The sequence below is a fragment of the Perognathus longimembris genome, chromosome 17 (assembly GCF_023159225.1).
Source record: "Perognathus longimembris pacificus isolate PPM17 chromosome 17, ASM2315922v1, whole genome shotgun sequence".
Lineage (NCBI taxonomy): Eukaryota > Metazoa > Chordata > Mammalia > Rodentia > Heteromyidae > Perognathus > Perognathus longimembris.
This window is the reverse complement of record NC_063177.1, coordinates 37,364,509-37,383,078: the sequence shown is the minus strand read 5'-3', so window position 1 is coordinate 37,383,078 and position 18,570 is coordinate 37,364,509. Positions and strand designations below refer to the sequence as shown.

At 41.6% G+C, this 18,570-nt stretch overlaps 1 protein-coding gene across 2 annotated transcripts in view; it reads left to right on the top strand.

Moving 5' to 3' along the window:
- Positions 1-18,570, top strand: part of Ikzf3 (IKAROS family zinc finger 3) — a 77,431-nt gene that overhangs the window by 11,664 nt on the left and 47,197 nt on the right. Inside the window, exons 2-3 of one of the 2 annotated variants that reach the window (XM_048366215.1) lie at positions 6,205-6,258; positions 6,511-6,605. In XM_048366215.1, coding sequence (XP_048222172.1) covers positions 6,205-6,258; positions 6,511-6,605 — 149 coding nt within the window. Of the gene's footprint in view, positions 1-6,204; positions 6,259-6,510; positions 6,607-18,570 lie in introns of both variants that reach the window. The other variant, XM_048366213.1, reaches the window with a different exon arrangement.

Sequence of the window (18,570 nt, the reverse complement as noted above, 5' to 3'; positions counted from 1 at the left end):
CCAGAAAACTGAACTAGGCCTTGTATGTGTATTTCAGGATACTTGAGTTTCGCTGCATTTGGGGAAGAACTTTTTTATTTTTTAACCATTAGAATTTCCCTAAAATAGAAAGGTAATGGGGTTGGGGATTTAGCTCAGTGGAAGAGCACTTGCTTGGCAAGTGCAAGGCCCTGAGTTCAGTCCTTAGCTCTGGGAAAAAACAAAAGAAAGAAAGAAAGAAGAAAGCTATATATAAGGCAACTAAAATAGAAAGGTGATATGTGTGTATATGATATATATAAGATTATACACAATTTAATATATATATTATATATATGGACTAGGAATATGGCCTAGTGGTAGAGTGTTTGCCTCATATACATGAAGCCCTGGGTTCGATTCCTCAGCACCACGATATAAATAAAGCTAAGGAAAGCCAGAAGTGACACTGTGGCTCAAGTGGTTGAGTGCTAGCCTTGAGCTAAAAGAAGCCCAGGGACAGTGCTCCAACCCTGAGTTCAAGCCCCAGGACTGGCAAAAAAACCCCAACAAAACAAAAAATTATATATATAATTTTATAAATATGATACATAAGTATATATTTATATTATAATATATTACATATATGCATACTATAGATGATATACTGTATGTGATAATATGTAATATATTATAACAATATGTGAAATGTATAATGATATAACCTATATTATAAGTGTATTATATGAAGGATTTAAACAGAAGTTCTACAAGGGACTATAGAAAAAAATGCAAGCATCAGGTGGTAAGGAAATGTAAGCTAGTTAAGGTATTCCCTCCAACTAATGTTACTCCAGTCTAATGTTACTAACTCTAGGGTCTTAGAGTCATCTTCAGAATGGTTCTTGTGGCAGAAATTCCACTGATCTGGTGGTGAGGAGGAAAGCTGGCCAAGGCTTTGTCAGTGATGGTCGCTGGCACTTCTTTGTTACATGTACAGTCCCAAGAAGTAATGCTGTAAAAGTGAAAAAAAAAAGTCCTACAATTAGTGATTTGATTTCCAAAGATTTAGTTTGGATCTGTGGACATTTTAGGTAAGCTTTTTTTTTTTTTAAGAAAGAGGCATGGGGTTAAGGGAGTCAGTTTACTATTTGAAGATTGAAAGGAATATTAGCTCTCAGAGACAGCTTTCTGCTATCTGTTGGGCCTCAGCACTGCATGCAGCTGGTGAATTCAGTACAGGATTCTTTCTGAAATTTGACATTTTGTTCTCCTTTACATCCTGCACTTGCTACTGAGCAAACAAACCAGTGAGTGGAAAACTGAGCTGTAAACTAAGAGGAAACTTGTGTTAACTAGTATCCTTAACTGCTCTTTGGTAATTATCTAATGATATTATAAATAAAGCTAAGTTCATAACCATTTAAGGAAAAGCATGATTACAAAATTTGTTGCTAATGATGATTTAGTTTTTGCTCATAGATAGTTGACAGAGCAAAGAGTAAGACATTTACATGATCACTGATGAGATCTCAGTTAACCAAACTCCTGCTATTTCCAAATTTAAATTTTGCTCATAGTCTGCCCCCTTTATGTTGAAACACACAACATGAAGCTCTCTAGCATCTTAAAAAAATCTTCTAAAGTTGATATGTTTTATTGATTGATTGATCATACCTGAACCTCACACTCTCACTTGGCTTTTTTGCTCATGGCTGACACTCTACTGCTTGAATTTTAGGTCTGGGTTTTTGTTGGTTCATTGGAGATAAGATTCTCATGGACTTTTCTGCTCAGGTTTGCTTTGAGCTGTTAATTCTCAGATCTCAGCCTCCCGAGCAGCTAGGATTACAGGCACGAGCCGCTGGCCGCCAGCATCATTACAATTGATTTGAGAACATCTCCATTGCTCCCAATTCCATACAAACAACAGCATACCTATGAGCAGTCACTCTGCTTTCTTTCCATCCGCAAAGTGATCTACTTTCTGAATAATAGGCCCTCTTTCTACTCAGTTTTCTAAAGCATTCTTTTTGTTGTTGTTGTTGGTGGTGGTGGTAGGGCTTGAACTCAGAGCCTACCACTTTGAACCACAGTGCCACTTCCAGTTTTCTGGGGATTAATTGGAGATAAGAATCTCAAGAATTATCTTGCTTGGGCGGGCTTCCAACCATGATCCTTATATCTCAGCCTCCTGAGTAACTAGTATTACACGGGTGATCCACCACGCGTGCCCAGCTTTTAGTACACTCTTTTGGAAAGTATTTTGAAACGATGTTGACTGTCTAGACATTTAAATACCAGGAGTAGATTCCACCAAAAATGGAAAACTTTGTGTGTGGGGTAGGGGAGAGAGGCTTCCCCCCCTAAAGTATAAAGAAATAACAATTTGAGTACTAAAAAAAGCTTTTGCCACATCTGGGAACATTGAACTAATTTCTAGTGTGCAGTTAGGAATTACTTCACCATGTGTCCATTGCTGGCTTTGAATACAAGTTCATGTTCTTATAAACAACTTTAAGTTTGGCAGGGGGTGAAAAATGTACTTCAATCTATTTTGCCTTTGTGCTTTAAAATTTTTAGCAGCTAAAAAGAATATCTATGTGGCCTGATTTCAGTGGGTTTAGATACCCTTTGAGGTTATGAATGCTAAGGTAGTTATAATCTTTTTCTCTTAGAAGTTGTACCCAGTTACTTGGGGTGTTATTTACAATATACACGGGGGCACCTGAAAAAAATATTATTGAGACCTATTTAAATGTCATTGCATAGGGTTCAAAAGGTTCAGGGGACCAAGACCTTTTGCCTCTAGATCACCAAATCAAAAGCCATCTGTCTTGCTGTGTTTAACTAAAAGATGTTCCCACATGACAGTTGCTCATGAAACCTTTGAACTAGTTTTCTTTTTCTTTCTTTCTTTTTTTTTTTTGTTGAGAATCATTTTAGTGTACAGTTGAAAGTTTCGGTTAGCTATTTTTCTTCAAATTATTTTAAAAAAATGATCCAACTCACAGAAAAAGTTGCAGAATAGTGCAAAAAATCTATTTTTTCCGGAGATTTTGAGAATAAGTTGCTGATGAGATCCCTATCACTCTTGATAGAGAATATGTCCTATCTTCTTCTACATAAACACAGTACAGGCATCAGATCAAGAAATTAATATTCATACATTACTACTATTTAATCCTGAGACGCCCCATTTAGTTTAGTTTTTATTTATTTATTTATTATTTTTTTTTTGCCAGTTCTGGGGCTTGAACTCAGGGCCTGGGCACTGTTCCTGATCTTCTTTTGCTCCAGGCTAATGCTCTAACCACTTGAACCACAGTGCTACTTCCGGCTTTTTCTGTATATGCAGTGCTGAGGAATGGAACGCAGGGCTTCATGTATATGAGACAAGCACTCTACTACTAGGCCACATTCCCAGCTCCTACTTATAGCTTTTATTGAGTAGTTTATTAGAGATATGAGTCTCATGGACTTTCCTGCCTAGGCTGGCTTCGAACTGCAGTCCTCAAATCTCAGCCTCCTGAGTAGCTAGGATGATACGTGTGAGCCATCAGCACCTGGTTTACCTACTTATTAATAGCCATGAACTTGTTTCTTCTTTTCCTTCCTTCCTTCATTTATTTGTTTTTATGCTGGTACTAGGGCTTGAACTAAGAGCCTCTCACCTTTGCTCAACATTTTCACTAAGGCTGGCACTCTACCACTTGAGCCATGCTTCTATTTCTGTTGGTTTTTTTTTTTCATTTTTGATGTGCTCATATATTCACAGTATACCATGATATTTCTGTTGTTTTGATGGTTCATTGGTTATGAGTCTCTTGGATTTGCCTACACAGACTGACTTTGAACCATAATCCTCAGCTCTCAGCTTCTTGGGTAGCCAGAATTACAGGTGAACTACCAGTGTATTAAAATTTTCTGTAATATATCATTCACAATGAATCCAAAACCATTAGGCCACATGCAGAAGCAGGAAACTATGACTCTTCCTAGGAGCAAAGGTAATCAGTCAATTATCACCAATCCCATGATGACATAGAGAGTGGAAGAATTTTCAACAGCTGTAATTATACTAAAAAATATAATAGAAAATATACTTACAGTAAATGACAGATAGGATATATCAAGAAAGAAATTATAGCAATGAATAAAATGGTCATTCTAGAACTAAAAATTACAATATCTGCAATAGAGAACTCATTGGGTATTGTTTACGTAACATGCACAAGCCTCTGGGTTCAATCCCTAGCACCAAACAAGACAAAATGAAACTTTTTTTATTTTTTTAAATTTAATTTATTTATTAATTGAACACAATTTTTTTTGACAAGGTGTTGTGCAAAAAGGGCACAGTTACATAGTAGGGCAGTGTGTACATTTCTTGTGATATCTTTTTTTTTGTTTGTTTGTTTTTGTTTTTTTTGGCCAGTCCTGGGCCTTGGACTCAGGGCCTGAGCACTGTCCCTGGCTTCTTCCCGCTCAAGGCTAGCACTCTGCCACTTGAGTCACAGCGCCACTTCTGGCCGTTTTCTGTATATGTGGTGCTGGGGAATCGAACCTAGGGCCTCGTGTATCCGAGGCAGGCACTCTTGCCACTAGGCTATATCCCCAGCCCCGTCTTGTGATATCTTACGCCCTGTTTTTCTTTCCCTTCTCTAGGTCAGGTAGACATATATACAATATACAATGTATCAAGAACATATACAGTAGCCACGTGGCCAAGCCCAAGAAAATTTGCCTAGGGCTTTAAATGCAATGTCGATATTAGATAATATGTCGACAGTAGTCTTATATGAACGTACATACATAGCTTTTGAGCTATTGTATTCCACTGAGAGGTCAATTTTTGACCTTTATATGTTGAGTAGTTGTTTGGTTTTAGTTACATACTGTTGGGTCGCTGCCCCAATCCTGTGGGAAATACCATTTGACAAGCAGTTTTTGGTTTCACAGACCTGGTCTCTACTGTCTCTCCATCTCCCTTTCTTACCAGTCATATATCAGGGAGATCATGCCCCTTTGTTTTCTGTGTTCTAGGCTTGTCTCGCTCAACATTATTTGTTTGAGTTCTGACCATTTCCCTGCAAATAACAATAGCACCACAACAAGACAAAATGAAACTTTTGTCTGACAAAACTCATTCAGGGGGCTGAGGATATGGCCTAGTGGCAAGAGTGCCTGCCTCATATACATGAGGCCCTGGGTTCGATTCCCCAGCACCACATATACAGAAAATGGCCAGAAGTGGCGTTGTGGCTCAAGTGGCAGAGTGCTAGCCTTGAGCAAAAAAAGAAGCCAGGGACAGTGCTCAGGCCCTGAGTCCAAGCCCCAGGACTGGCAAAACAAAACAAAACAAAACAAAAAAACTCACTCAGTAGGCTTAACAGCAAATTAAGATGACAGAAGAAAAAGTAAGTGAGCTAAATGTGACATTACATGCCTGTTATTCTAATACAGGGAGATGGAGACAGGAGATTGGCGAGTTCCAAGCCAGTTTGGGCTACACAAAGCCCTATCTCAAAAAAAAAAAAAAGTGTGTGTGTATGCCAGTGGCTCACACCTGTAATACTAGCTACTCAGGAGGCTGAGATCTGAGGATCAAGGTTCAAAGTCATCCCAGGAAGGAAGGTCCATGAGACTCTTATCTCCAATTAACCAGCAAAAATCAGGAAGTGGAGCTGGGCCTCTAGTAGTAGAGCACTAACCTTGAGCACAAAAGTTCAGGGACAGCTCCCAGATCCTGAGTTCAAGCACCAGGACCTGTACCAAAAAAAAAAAAAAGAAAGAAAAAAAGAAAGAAAAGAAATACTAGGTGCTAGTGGCTCATGCCTATAATCCTAGCTACTCAGGAGGCTAAGATCTGAAAATGGTGGTTTGAAGCCAGCCTGGGCAGAAAGTCTGTGAGAGGTTTTTTTTCCCCCCTTTGGTGTCGATCGTGGGGCCTGAACTTAGAGCCTGGGCACTGTCCCTGAGCTTTTTCAGCTCAAGGCTAGCACACTACCACTTGAGCCACAGCTTCACTTCTGACTTTTTGGTGATTGATTGGAGATAAAAGTCTCATGAACTTTTCTACCCAGGCTGCCTTTGAACCCCAATCCTCAGAGCTCAGCCTTCTGAGTAGCTAGGATTACAGGCCACTAATGCTTGGCCAAAATAGTATTCTTAATAATACTGATTGCCTGAATATGTGGGAATGTACTATGTGGTTCTGACCTTTCATAACTTCTTTCTTTTCAGATATACAACCAAATCCAGAGCTGAAAAGCAGTCAGGAGCAATCTGTCCCCACAGGTAACACTAGTTCTTTCTTCTTTAGAAACTTACATTTACTGAAGAGTTTCCATATGTGTGTGTATAGGTATATATACATATATATGTATATACATATATAATTATATATCATATATAATATAATACATAATGATATATAACATATATTTAGGTATATATGAGACAATTCTGTTTATCATTAAGGGAGTCTGAAGATGACTTAATATACACTTTGAAGTTGATTGCACACTTAAAACTCTTTTTATCTTTTAGAAAGTCCAACAGCTTCAAGTGACTACAGTTTAACCAAACCACATGAAATAGAAAATGTGGATAGTGCAGATGGCCTGGCCAATGAAGATGATGATGTCATAGGTAAGTTATACTGTGTACACTGGACCTAGATATGGGTAAGACTTAGCCTGCAAAAGAAACCAGCTCTGCAAAGAAAGTTTGCATTTGTGAGATTAATGACAAGTGATTCCATTTGTTCATTTTACATATATTTGCATCTAACCATTTGTTACAATATGTCAACAAATCTTGAGAATAGAAGACATTCAGCCAGTTATATGAACTTCATTTAAAATATTTCTTTAACATTTTTCTATTATAAAAGTAATACTTATTCATCATAGAAAATTTAGGGTGTTTTTCAGTATCAATAGCCAGCTCTTTAATTCTCTATGAGGTCCAATAACTCAATTCTTTTGTTTTTTTTTTTTCTTTTAAAGAAGATCAGTTCTGGGCTGGGAATGTGTCTTAGTGGTAGAGTGCTTGCCTAGCATACATGAAGCCCTGGGTTCGATTTCTCAGTACCACATACACAGAAAAAGCTGGAAGTGGCGCTGTGGCTCAAGTGGTAGAGTGCCAGCCTTGAGCAAAAGAAGCTCAGGGTCAGTGCCCAGGCCTTGAATTCAAGTCCCAGGACTGGCAAAAAAAAAGTCACTTTATTCTAACTAACTGAAAAATAACATCAAAATAGCTGGTTTGGGGGGGCTTGGAATATAGCTTAGTGACAAGAGTGCTTACCTCATATATGTGAAGCCCTAGGTTCGATTCCTCAGCACCACATATATAGAAAAGGCCAGAAGTGGCGCTGTGGCTCAAGTGGTAGAGTACTAGCCTTGAGCAAAAAGAAGCCAGGGACAGTGCTCAGGCCCTGAGTTCAAGGCTCAGGACTGGCCAAAAAAAAATAGCTAGTTTTGGGCTGGGAATGTGGCTTAGCAGTACTTACCTTGCATGCATGAAGCCCTGGGTTCGATTCCTCATCACCATGTAAGCAGAAAAAGCTGGAAATGGGCTGTGGCTCAAGTAGTAGAGTGCTAACCTTGATCAAAAAGAAGCCGGGGACGTGCTCAGTCCCTGAGTCCAAGCCACAGGACTGGCAAAACAGAACAAAACAAAACAAAACAAAAACCCCAGATGGTTTGAGAAGGCTACACATCACACATAGCCTTGTGCCAATGGCTCAAGCCTGTAATCCTAGCTACTCAGAAGGCTGAGATCTGAAGATTGCAATTTCAAGTTAGCCTGGGAAGAAAAGTCTCAGTGAGATTCTTATCTCCAATAAATTACTCAAAAAAAAAAAAAAGCCAGAAATGGCGCTATGGCTCAAGTGGTAGAGCACTGGCCTTGAGCACGAAGAGGCTCAGGGACAGCGCCCAGGCCCTGAGTTCAAGCCCCGGGACCAGAAAAAAAAAAAAAAAAAAGGAATGTAAAGAAAAGAAAGAGGAGGCCACACAAACACTCGCCAGACCCAAACTTTCTAACATCTCAGTGAACTTTCTTCCATATAGCAGCCCCTTTTTCATGTCCATTCAGAAAACAATGAAGCTACGCATGAGGAGCGGGTTCATTTACGGTTTTATATTCTATACCCTCATTATCAATTACATTTTTATGCCAAGTTAACTTTGGTCATCAGAGGCAGTTTCCATTTCTCCAGTTTCTTCTTTTTGATTAGACGAATCCATGTACAATCCCACATCATTTCAGCAGCTCGGTGAGGCCCTCACAGAGTTTAAAGTCACTGTGATTCTGGGTACACTTCAAAATCGGTTTTATCTCATAAAAGCAAGGGCCACCATACTGCTGCTGCTGCTGCTGCTGCTGCACTAGTTGTGTTTCCTGGGGCTCCTGGTGAGTGATGCCAGGCTTGGAGGGCTCAGCATTACCACTCTACTGAAGGCCCAATGCGTGCCTGGCGGCAGAGCCCACAGCTACGCCAGCTGCAGAAGATGTCTTTGAGGCTATCAGCCATGGATGCTGGGCTGTAGCTACAAGACAGCCAGCTGTAGACATTGGGGCTGCTGGTGGTGACTGAGCTGGGGAGGGGGGACTGGGGGGGGGAAGGTTTGTGCTGGAACTGTGGCTCCCGCTTCCACATCCCACCCCAAGTGCGAGAAGGCTCCACTTCTCCACCAATGCAGTTTTAATAGCCAACTCCTAGTATTAACAGAGACCTCACAGCTTGAGGGGGAAGTCCCACAAGTCTGCTCCCATGGAAGATTCAAGACCCAAGTCCCCAGCTTACCAGTACTTCTGTCTGACTTGGATGTAAAGTTGAGGAATCCCTCCCCCCTCCATACAATCATTTGCTAGAATGGTTTATAGGATTTGTTCTTTCCTTTACCTTCAGCTACCATTGCTCCTTTCCATTTAGTCCCACATTTTCCCATCTTTATCAGGAACATCAGGCTTGGCCTCTGTGTTGGACTAGATTGTAGGCATTGGTAGTCAAGCAAGCACCACCCCCTCGGTCTATTTCCCTACCCTGAGGACAAAAGTGGCACAGGCATAGAACTGGTGGGCTGTTTCTACCCTTCAGAGGGACATCAGCATTCACTGTTAACCCTAATGTTGTCTAATGAAGTGAAGGCCCAACCTTTGGGAATTGTGATATCTTTATATTGTTTAAAACAATAATTTTTTGTTTAGGAATTATCCCTGTTTCTAGCACTTGTAGTCAAAGCCCTGGCCCAGCAATCCCTGCGTCTAGAAGGACATTTTAAAAAAGTAGACTTGTCCTACAAGATTCCTTTCCCTTAAGTGTGGTAGTATACGCCTGTCGTCCCAGGTGTGAAGGAAGCGTAAGTAAAAGAATGATCGTCCTCGCTAGCACAAACATAAAGGTGAGACATGATCTCAATCTCCCCGTTAGTCCTCTCAACTGTTGCATGTGTATCTTCTTTAATCTAATGGCCTGAGGATCCTGTAGCAGCCCAGACATGCTTTTCTATGCTGGAGCATGCCAAAACCAAGATATAGGCTGGGAATGTGATTAGTGGTAGAGTGCTTGCCTAGCATGCATGAAGCCCTGGGTTCGATTCCTCAGTACCACAAAAAAAAAAAAGCAAACAGCAATAACATACATTGCTGAGAAGTAGAGATGTGGCTCAAGTGGTAGAGTGAGAGCACCAGGTTTTGTGTTCAAGCTCCAGTGCTCATACACATATACACACATGCAATACACGCTGGAGGTATCCCTCAGTGGTTCAGTGTGATTAGCATGTGCCACGTCCTGATTCATGGCCCATTTGAACTGCAATCCTCCTGTTGTTGTTTTCGACTTCCTCCAGTAGCTAGGATGACAGATGTGTACCACCACATCAAGGCTTTTTCCATTAGGACTTCAGTGGATTGTTCTGCCCAAGCTGGCCTTGAACCAAGATCTTCCTGATTTTAGCCTCCTAATACTAGGATTAGAGGCATAAATCACTGGCTTCAAGCTAGTTATTCTTACAATCCATTTTAGTAAGGATTCTCATGGAGCTGATCATACTGACTCACAGATTAATTCTTTCACATTCTACTCCTTAGTTTCAGTAGTTTCTTTGTTGTACTCTTTCCTACCAAGACCACCTTTTTGATATCCAGAGATTTTTTTTTCATTTTCAAGCAAAAAGATTATTTATTGGGGAAATAAAAAGTATACTGACCAGCCAGGGTCACCGCCCAGACGTATCCAGAGATTTTTATAGGTTATTCTGCTGTTCCTACATAGTTTTTCCCTTTAAGAACAGTTTGAGCCAGGTGGTGGTGTCTCATGCCTATAATTCTAGCTACTCAGTAGGCTGAGATCTGAGGATTGTGGTTCAAAGCCAGCCCAGGCAGAAAAAAGTCCCTGTGAGACTCTTATCTCCAATAAACCACTCAAAAAAGCCAAAAGTGGCACCGTGGCTCAAGTGGTAGATTGCTCACCTTGAGCACAAGGAGGCTCAGGGACAGTGTCCAGGTCCTGAGTTCAAGGTCCAGGAATGGCAAAAAGAAAGAAAGAAAGAAGACGGGGGGTGGGGGAGGGAGGAAAAGAAAAGTTTGAGGGGTTGGAGATATGGCTCAGATGGTAGATGGACAGCCAATGAGTGAAAGTGTCAGATACCAAGTTCGAATCTTGGACTTAGACGAGAGAGAGAGAGAGAGAGAGAGAGAGAGAGAGAGAGAGAGAGAGAGAGAGAGAGAGAGAGAGAGAGAACAGTTTGAGTTTAATATTCAGCATTGCCAACTGGCATCTGAGCTTGGTCCAGCATCAAGGTCTCATCCAGCACTTTCTTTTACATTTGTTTTAACTGTTACACTAACAGTAACCAAAGTGTATATTTCATATTTTTCTTAATGGATTTCCTCATCTGTCCAGTGAACAAGCTTCTCCGTTGGGTCCATTTCTAAATTCCATTGGAAAGTTTTGTAGCTTTGACTTCAGTAACTGACCCTAGCACAGTTGTAGCTCCATACTGTGGGCAACCATATTGCCAACCAGGAATCAAAGTTCCTTCTCCATCATCCTCCCATCCTTTTTCTTCCCAAACCACATGTTTCTGTGAGCCCAAGCTGAGCTGTCAAATCCTACCCCTGACAGAGCCCAAGCTGAGCTGTCAAATCCTACCCCTGACACCAGCTCTGGGATGTTTTCCAATACTAACAGCACATTCTCCAAGCAATTCCTTTGTTGGGTGTCCAGCAGTTCAATTCAGGTCTAATATTAATTTCCAGAGTTAGGTCAGCTCCCACAGATTGACAGATCCATTCCATAAGTCCATCCCCCTCTTCACACACCAGTCACCATTACCCATACCTTTACAGACCCTGGACAAATTCAGGGCTTCTCAAAATTTCTGCTTCCTGACAGCCAAGTATGGTAATTTGCTAGAATGATTCTTGGTATCACAGAATTGTTTTGCTCTTATAATAGTAGTTCATTATAAATGATTCAACTCAGAACCAGCCAGATAAAAGAGCTGTGTAGGATGTAGCATGGTGCTTTAAGGGAGTGGTGCTCCAACACCATCTCCCACCTGGAAGCTCTAACAATCACACTGTGCAAGAGATATGTGTATGTGTGTGTGTGTGTGTGTGTGTGTGTGTGTGTTTTGTACAGGGGTTTGATCTCGGTTTCACACTTGATAGGCAGGTGCTCAGTCTCTGAACCACAACGCCAGTCCTGTTTTGCACTGGTCACACTTGAGACAGGGTCTTGATTTCTGTCGGAGCATTTGCCTGGTCTACAATCTACATATTTTAGGCTCCCCAATGCAGTTAGAATAGCAGGTGGTGCACCACTGTGAACAGCTTTTGGTTGAGAAGGCATTTCATAAACTTTCCTGCCCAGGCTGACCTCGAATCATGACCCTCAAGTAGCTCAGATTACAGGCAGAAACCACTGGTGCCTGGCTTGTGTAAGAATTTGTATGGACTCCACTCTAGCTCTCTACCCTCCAACCCCAGAGGTCATTGGGTGAGGCTGCAAGCTCCAACCCTATCATTACTTGGTCTGTCTCGTTATTAGCCTCATCCTAGTGACTTAATTAGAATTAACTTAGGTGCTTTTGGAAGGGGTTGTTATAACAAAATATACTCCTGTCACTAAGGAAACTGCAAGTGTTTTAGGAGTAAGAACAAAGATCAAATTTATCTTTGTATTATACCATGGTTTGGAAGGTTCACTGAAGAAGGAATCTGAAAGAAAAACTCATCCCTGTCCTACAAATCAAAGATAAAATGGTCTGTTAGCATTATAGAATACTTACCTTCAGGCTGTGTGTGTCTGTCTGTCTGTCTGTTTTGAGTATCAGAATGTATACTGCTTACAGTTTATGCTGTTAATTATGTTGAAAAAATCTAATCATTATTGGTTTATGAGTGTCATTGAGATCTCATCTAAGACATCTTTTCTTTTCTTCTCTTTCCTTTTCTTTTGCCAGTCCCAGGGCTCGAACTTAAGGCTTGGGCGCTGTCCCTGGGCCTCTTTGTGCTCAAAGCTAGCACTCGACCACTTGAGCCACAGTGCCACTTCCATAAGATATTATTTTTTCCGGAAAATTTCCCTGACAACCTAGCCACTGTGTGTGTGTGTGTGTATCAGTGTATATGTGCTAGTACTGGGGCTTGAATTCAGGGCCTATACATTATTCCTTAGCTTTATCACTCAAGGCTAACACTTTCCCATTTGGACCACAGTCCCACTTCTAGATTTTTTGCTTGTTAATGGACATAAGAGTCTCATGGACTTTCCTTCCTTGTCTGGTTTTGAACCATGATCCCCAGATCTCTGCCTCCTGAGTATCTAGGATTACAAGTATGAGCTACCAGCACTTGAACCAGTCACTTAAAAAAACAAACACTGCCCCTCATTTTAATTTTTGTATGACATCTAGCACAGATAATTTTGGAGTTTTGCTTGTTTGTTTGTTTTGTTTTTGTTGCCAGTCCTGGGGCGTGGACTCAGGGCCTGAGCACTGTCCCTGGCTTCTTTTTTCTCAAGGTTAGCACTCTACCTCTTGAGCCACAGCGCCACATCTGGCTTTTTTCTATATATGTGGTGCTGAGGAATCGAACCCAGGGCTTCACGTATACAAGCAAGCACTTTACCACTAGGCCATACTCCCAGCCCAGAGTTTTGCTTGTTTATTGTCTCTTTCTTCTCACTTTTCACTGGTATTTGGGCCACTTCTGGCCATTCTTTATATATGTGGTGCTGGGGAATTGAACCCAGGGCTTCATGTATACAAGGCAAGCACTCTTGCCACTAGGCCATATTCCCGGCCCCATTATTTATTTATTTGTTTGTTTGTTTGTTTGTTTGTTTGTTTATTTTTACTGCTAGGTACTTGGCCCACAGTAGATATTCAATAAATATTTGTTGAATAACTAAAAGAAAATCCTAGATTATGTGTGTGTGTGTGTGTGTGTGTGTGTGTGTGTGTTTCTTGACGGGAGAAAGGAGAACAGTTTCGCAGAGTCTTTTTCTTTTGTCTTTGGTTGCTGAAGACCAAGAAATGAAATTCTTTGTCTAGAACTTCTGAGATTCAAATCACAGCTTTAATTCACGTTCCTGCTCTGTTGAGCTATCTATTAATTTGTGCCAGTTTTAAACCACAGAGGCAGAAAATGCCGCTGGCACAGGATGTGGTCATCTGTGCTGGGGAAAGGCATGTGGTGTCTCAGCTTCCTATAGCTTCACCATGACATCCATGGAGTTAGAGTCAGAGGGAGGCAAATGGGAGCTGTGCCCTAGCTTGCATTGTTCAGAGAGAAGGCTTGAGTTCTGGTACGTTATACTGGTCTTGGAATTTGTCATTCATATTGGCATTTCCTCTGGCTTCAATGTAGCTTCCGGTTTTACATTTGCAGCTGGTTAGGGGAGAAAAGAATTAATACCCCAACAGAAAAATAAATAATTTCCATTCAACCATGGCTTGAACTCAGGGCTTCTAGCCCTCATTCGGCTTTTTGTTTTGCTCAAGGCTGGCACTGTACCACTTGGGCCACACCTCTACTTCCAACAATGAGAATTCAAAACATATACTATAAACTGGATGCCAGTGGCTCGTGCCTATAATCCTAGCTCCTTTGGAGGCTGAGATTGGAGTTAAGGAAGGACCACTGTTCAAGTCCAACCCAGGCAGGAAAGTCCACAGGACTCCATTTCAATGGGAGAAGCCAAGTGTGGTAGTATGTGTTTGTCATCTCGGCTATGACAGAAAGCCTCAAATAGGTGGATTGTGATCCCAGCAAGAAACTAAGGAGGAAATGAGACCTATCTCAAAAATCGCCAGCATAAAAAAGGGCTGCCGGCGCAGATGGTAGAACACCTACTTAGTCAGCTTGAGGTCTGAGTTCGATCCCTAGTGCCTTAGAAAGAAAAAATCGTTCTATAAAACCCATGTGTATCTGGGTGCCGGTGTCTCACACCTGTAATCCTAGCTACTCAGGAGGCTGAGATCTGAGGATTGTGGTTCAAAGCCAGACCAATCAGGAAAGTCTGTAGTCTTATATCCAATTAACCAATTAAAGTCTTATGTCCAATTAGCCACTGCAAAGCTCAAGTAGTAAAGTGCTAGCCTTGAGCAAAAGAGCTCAGGGACAGAGCCCAGGCCTAGTGTTCAAGCCCCAGGACTGGTTAAAAAAAAAAGGAAGAAAGGAAGAGGGAGAGAGACAGAGAGAGATAGAGAGAGACAGAGACAGAGACAGAGACAGAGAGAATATTAGGGAATCTAAGTTGATCTTCAACAACTTGCATTTTGTACTCAACTGACTCCATTTTTTCCAGCTGTCCTCATCAGCCACTATTATTATTTGGATCTGAAATGTCCCCCCAAAAACCATGCAATTAAAGTCTCAGTTCTGAGCCTGATAGCACGACTGGGAAGTGGTGGAAACTTTAGGAGGTGGGACCTAGTTGGAAGAAATAAACTACTGGGGATATGTCCTTGAACAGTATATTGAGGGCCTAGTGCCAGTGGCTCACACCTGTAATCCTAGCTAGGTAGGAGGTTGAACTGTGAGGATCGTGGTTTGAAGCTAGCCTAGGCAGGAAATTCCATAAGACTCTTATTTTTAGTTTATCACCAAAAATCTGGAAATGGGGTTGTAGCTCAAATGGTGGAGTGTCAGCCTTGAGCAAAAACACTAAGGGACAGTCCTGAGTTCAAGGTCCAGTACTGGCATGTGTGCACATGTGTGCGCATACACACACACACACACACACACACACACACGAGTATATTGGGACCACATACACTTCTCTTTCTCTTTTTGCTTCCTGGCTACCAAGAAGTGAGCAAAGATTTGCTCTAACACTCACTCTCTGCCATGGTATTCTGCCTTAGCACTAGCCCAAAGGGATGAGGTCAAGCAACCATGGAATACCCATGAACCAAAGTGAACTCCACTCCTTTTAATTGTTGTTGTTGTTTTTTCCCCTCAGCTATTTTGTCTCAGTCACCATCTACTTCTTTTTTTAAAAATTTAATTTATTTATTAATTGAACACAAATTTTTTGACAAGGTGTTGTGCAAAAAGGGTACAATTACATAGTAGGGCAGTGTGTACATTTCTTGTGATATCTTACGCCCTGTTTTTCTATCCCTTCTCTAGGTCAGGTAGACATATATACAATATACAATGTATCAAGAACATATACAGTAGCCACGTGGCCATGCCCGAGAAAGTTCACCTAGGGCTTTAAATGCAATGTCGATATTAGACAATATGTCAACAGTAGTCTTATATGAACGTACATACCTAGCTTTTGAGCTATTGTATTCCACTGAGAGGTCAATTTTTGACCTTTATATGTTGAGTAATTGGTTTTAGTTACATACTGTTGGGTCGCTGCCCCAATCCTGTGGGGAATACTACTTGACAAGCAGTTTTTGGTTTCCCAGACTTGGTCTCTACTGTCTCTCCATCTCCCTTTGTTAACAGTCATATATCAGGAAGATCATGCCTCTTTGTTTTCTGTGTTCTAGGCTTGTCTTGCTCAACATTATTTGTTCGAGTTCTGACCATTTCCCTGTGAATAACAATATTTCACCATTCCTAATCTCTATGTAGTATTCCATTGTGTATAAGTACCATATTTTTTGGATCCATTCGTCTGTGAGGGGCATCTGGGTTGTTTCCATATTTTGGCTATTGTGAATTGTGCCGCGATAAACATGGAAGTACAAATGTCTTTTTGATATCTTGGGGTTTGCTGTTTAGGATAGATGCCTAGGAGTGGTATGGCTGGGTCATAGGATAGGTCTATATTGAGCTTTTTGAGAAACCTCCATACTGTTCTCCAAAGTGGTTGTACTAATTTGCACTCCCACCAACAAGGGAGAAGGGTTCCTCTTTCCCTGCACCCCCTCCAGCATTTGTTGTTGCCTGAGTTCAGAGTATAGGCCATTCTAACTGGGGTGAAGTGGTATCTCAGGGTTGTTTTTATTTGCATTTCCTTTACTACCAGGGATGTTGAGCATTTCCTCATGTGTTTCTTTGCCATTTTTATATCTTCTCGAGTCACCGTCTACTTCTACTTTCCCTAGCCATTTGTTCTAGAGCTACTATATTGTTCAGAAAGCATAGGCAGAACCTCAGCACTAATCAGCATCAGTTCTTAACCCTCTGCCCAGGTTGCATAGTTCCTCACTGTGTTAGTTTCCCAAGGCTTTCCATTGTGAATGACCACAAGATGTGGGACTCCAAACAGAGACATTTATCCTCTCTCACATCTGGATGCTAGATGTTTGGAAGGACCATGAAGTCTCATTGGTAATTGTGGTAGTACAACTCCAAGCTCTGCCTCTGTTATCATGTTGTTTTTCTTCCCTGTGTGTCTTTTCCTGTTACAAGGATCCTGTTCCATGGATTCAGGGCCCACCCTAATCCAATCTGACCTCATCTTAACTAATTACATCTACAATGATCCTGTTTCTGAATAAAGTCACGTTCTGAATTTTTGGAGGGATACTATTCAACACACCAGAACTCCTTTATCTCCTGGCTTTGCAACTGAACATCAAATATACCTGATACCCTTTGTGAAGTAGATTTCTAATGGTTGCAATCCATCCATGTAATTACTTAATTACTTCTGTTCTGTAAAAGTTAATTGATCTTTTTTTTTGGTTCCACGAGAAAGGTTGAATTTGATAATTTGTTGAAAGGCCTTGAATTTTCTCCCTTGTGACATCATGTATGGTGTAGGTATTTGGATCAAAGATAAGAACTTTTATAAAGTTTGCTGAAGAAATAATTCTTCCCCTCACCTTAGGAAATACAGCTTCCATCTTCAGTAGGTTTCCATAGGGTAGTTTTGATCTCTTTTGAGGTCTTTAACTGTTGTGTGCTTAGAAGATGTATACAAATTCCTTTTGAGGCTTCTGAAAGGGGTTTATGGATGTTAATCATGTTACGTTTAAATGTGGGGGAGGGGGAAGAGGACTGGGAGAGACCAAGTCAGCTTCACCTCAGTACTCACTGAGGTTCCAGTGGTACTGCTCAGAACACGCAAATATGTGCTTCAAAAGGAAGTGCCGTTTTTTATCAAAATATTACATCTCTCAAGCCCAGATCAAGGCCTCGTCGCTCATGGGATGCAGGGGTTATCTTACAAAATCAGCAGTGCATGGCTGCAGAAGTTCACTCACTGGGGATTTCTGTGTGCTCTTACCATGGGTAGAGTATTACTGCTTCTGCTGTGGCAAATGGGGTAAGTTCTGTCAATGGTGAAACCCAGAAGATGAACCTTTTTTTTTTGTAGCACTAGTGTTTGAACTCAGGGCCTTACACTTATCTGGTAGGTACTCCACCACTTGAGCCATACCCTCAGCCCTTTTTTTTTTTTGGCCAGTCCTGGGCCTTGGACTCAGGGCCTGAGCACTGTCCCTGGCTTCTTTTTGCTCAAGGCTAGCACTCTGCCACTTGAGCCACAGCGCCACTTCTGGCCGTTTTCTGTATATGTGGTGCTGGGGAATCGAACCCAGGGCTTCATGTATACAAGGCAAGCTCTCTTGCCACTAGGCCATATCCCCAGCCCTCTCAGCCCTTTTTTGTTCGAGGTTTTGTGGGTTTTTTTTTTTTGTCAGTTATGGGGCTTGAACTCAGGACCTGGGCACTGTCCCTGAGTTTTTTTGCTTGAGGCTAGCACTCTACCACTTTGAGCCATGGTGCCACTTCCAGTTTTCTGGTGGTTAATTAGAGATAAGAGTCTCATGGACTTTCCTACCCGGGGCTGGCTCTGAACCATGATCCTCAGATCTCAGACTCTTAAGTAGCTAGGACTACATGTGTGAGCCACCAGCACCTGGCTGTTTGAGTTCTTTTCAGATGCAGTCTCACTTGTTGCTCAGCCAGGGCTATAAATAATTGTCCTACTTATGCTTCCCCAAATTTGGGATAACAGCACATACCACCACACTCAAGCTTTGCAGTAGAGAGGAGGGTCTCAATAATTTTTTTTTGTTTTTCTGGAGCCATCCTAGGCCTCGATTCTCCCTCCCGATCTCCACCTTCTGAGAAGCTACTGTTCCAGGCTTGAGCCACTGTGCCTGCCTCCTTGAATCTCTT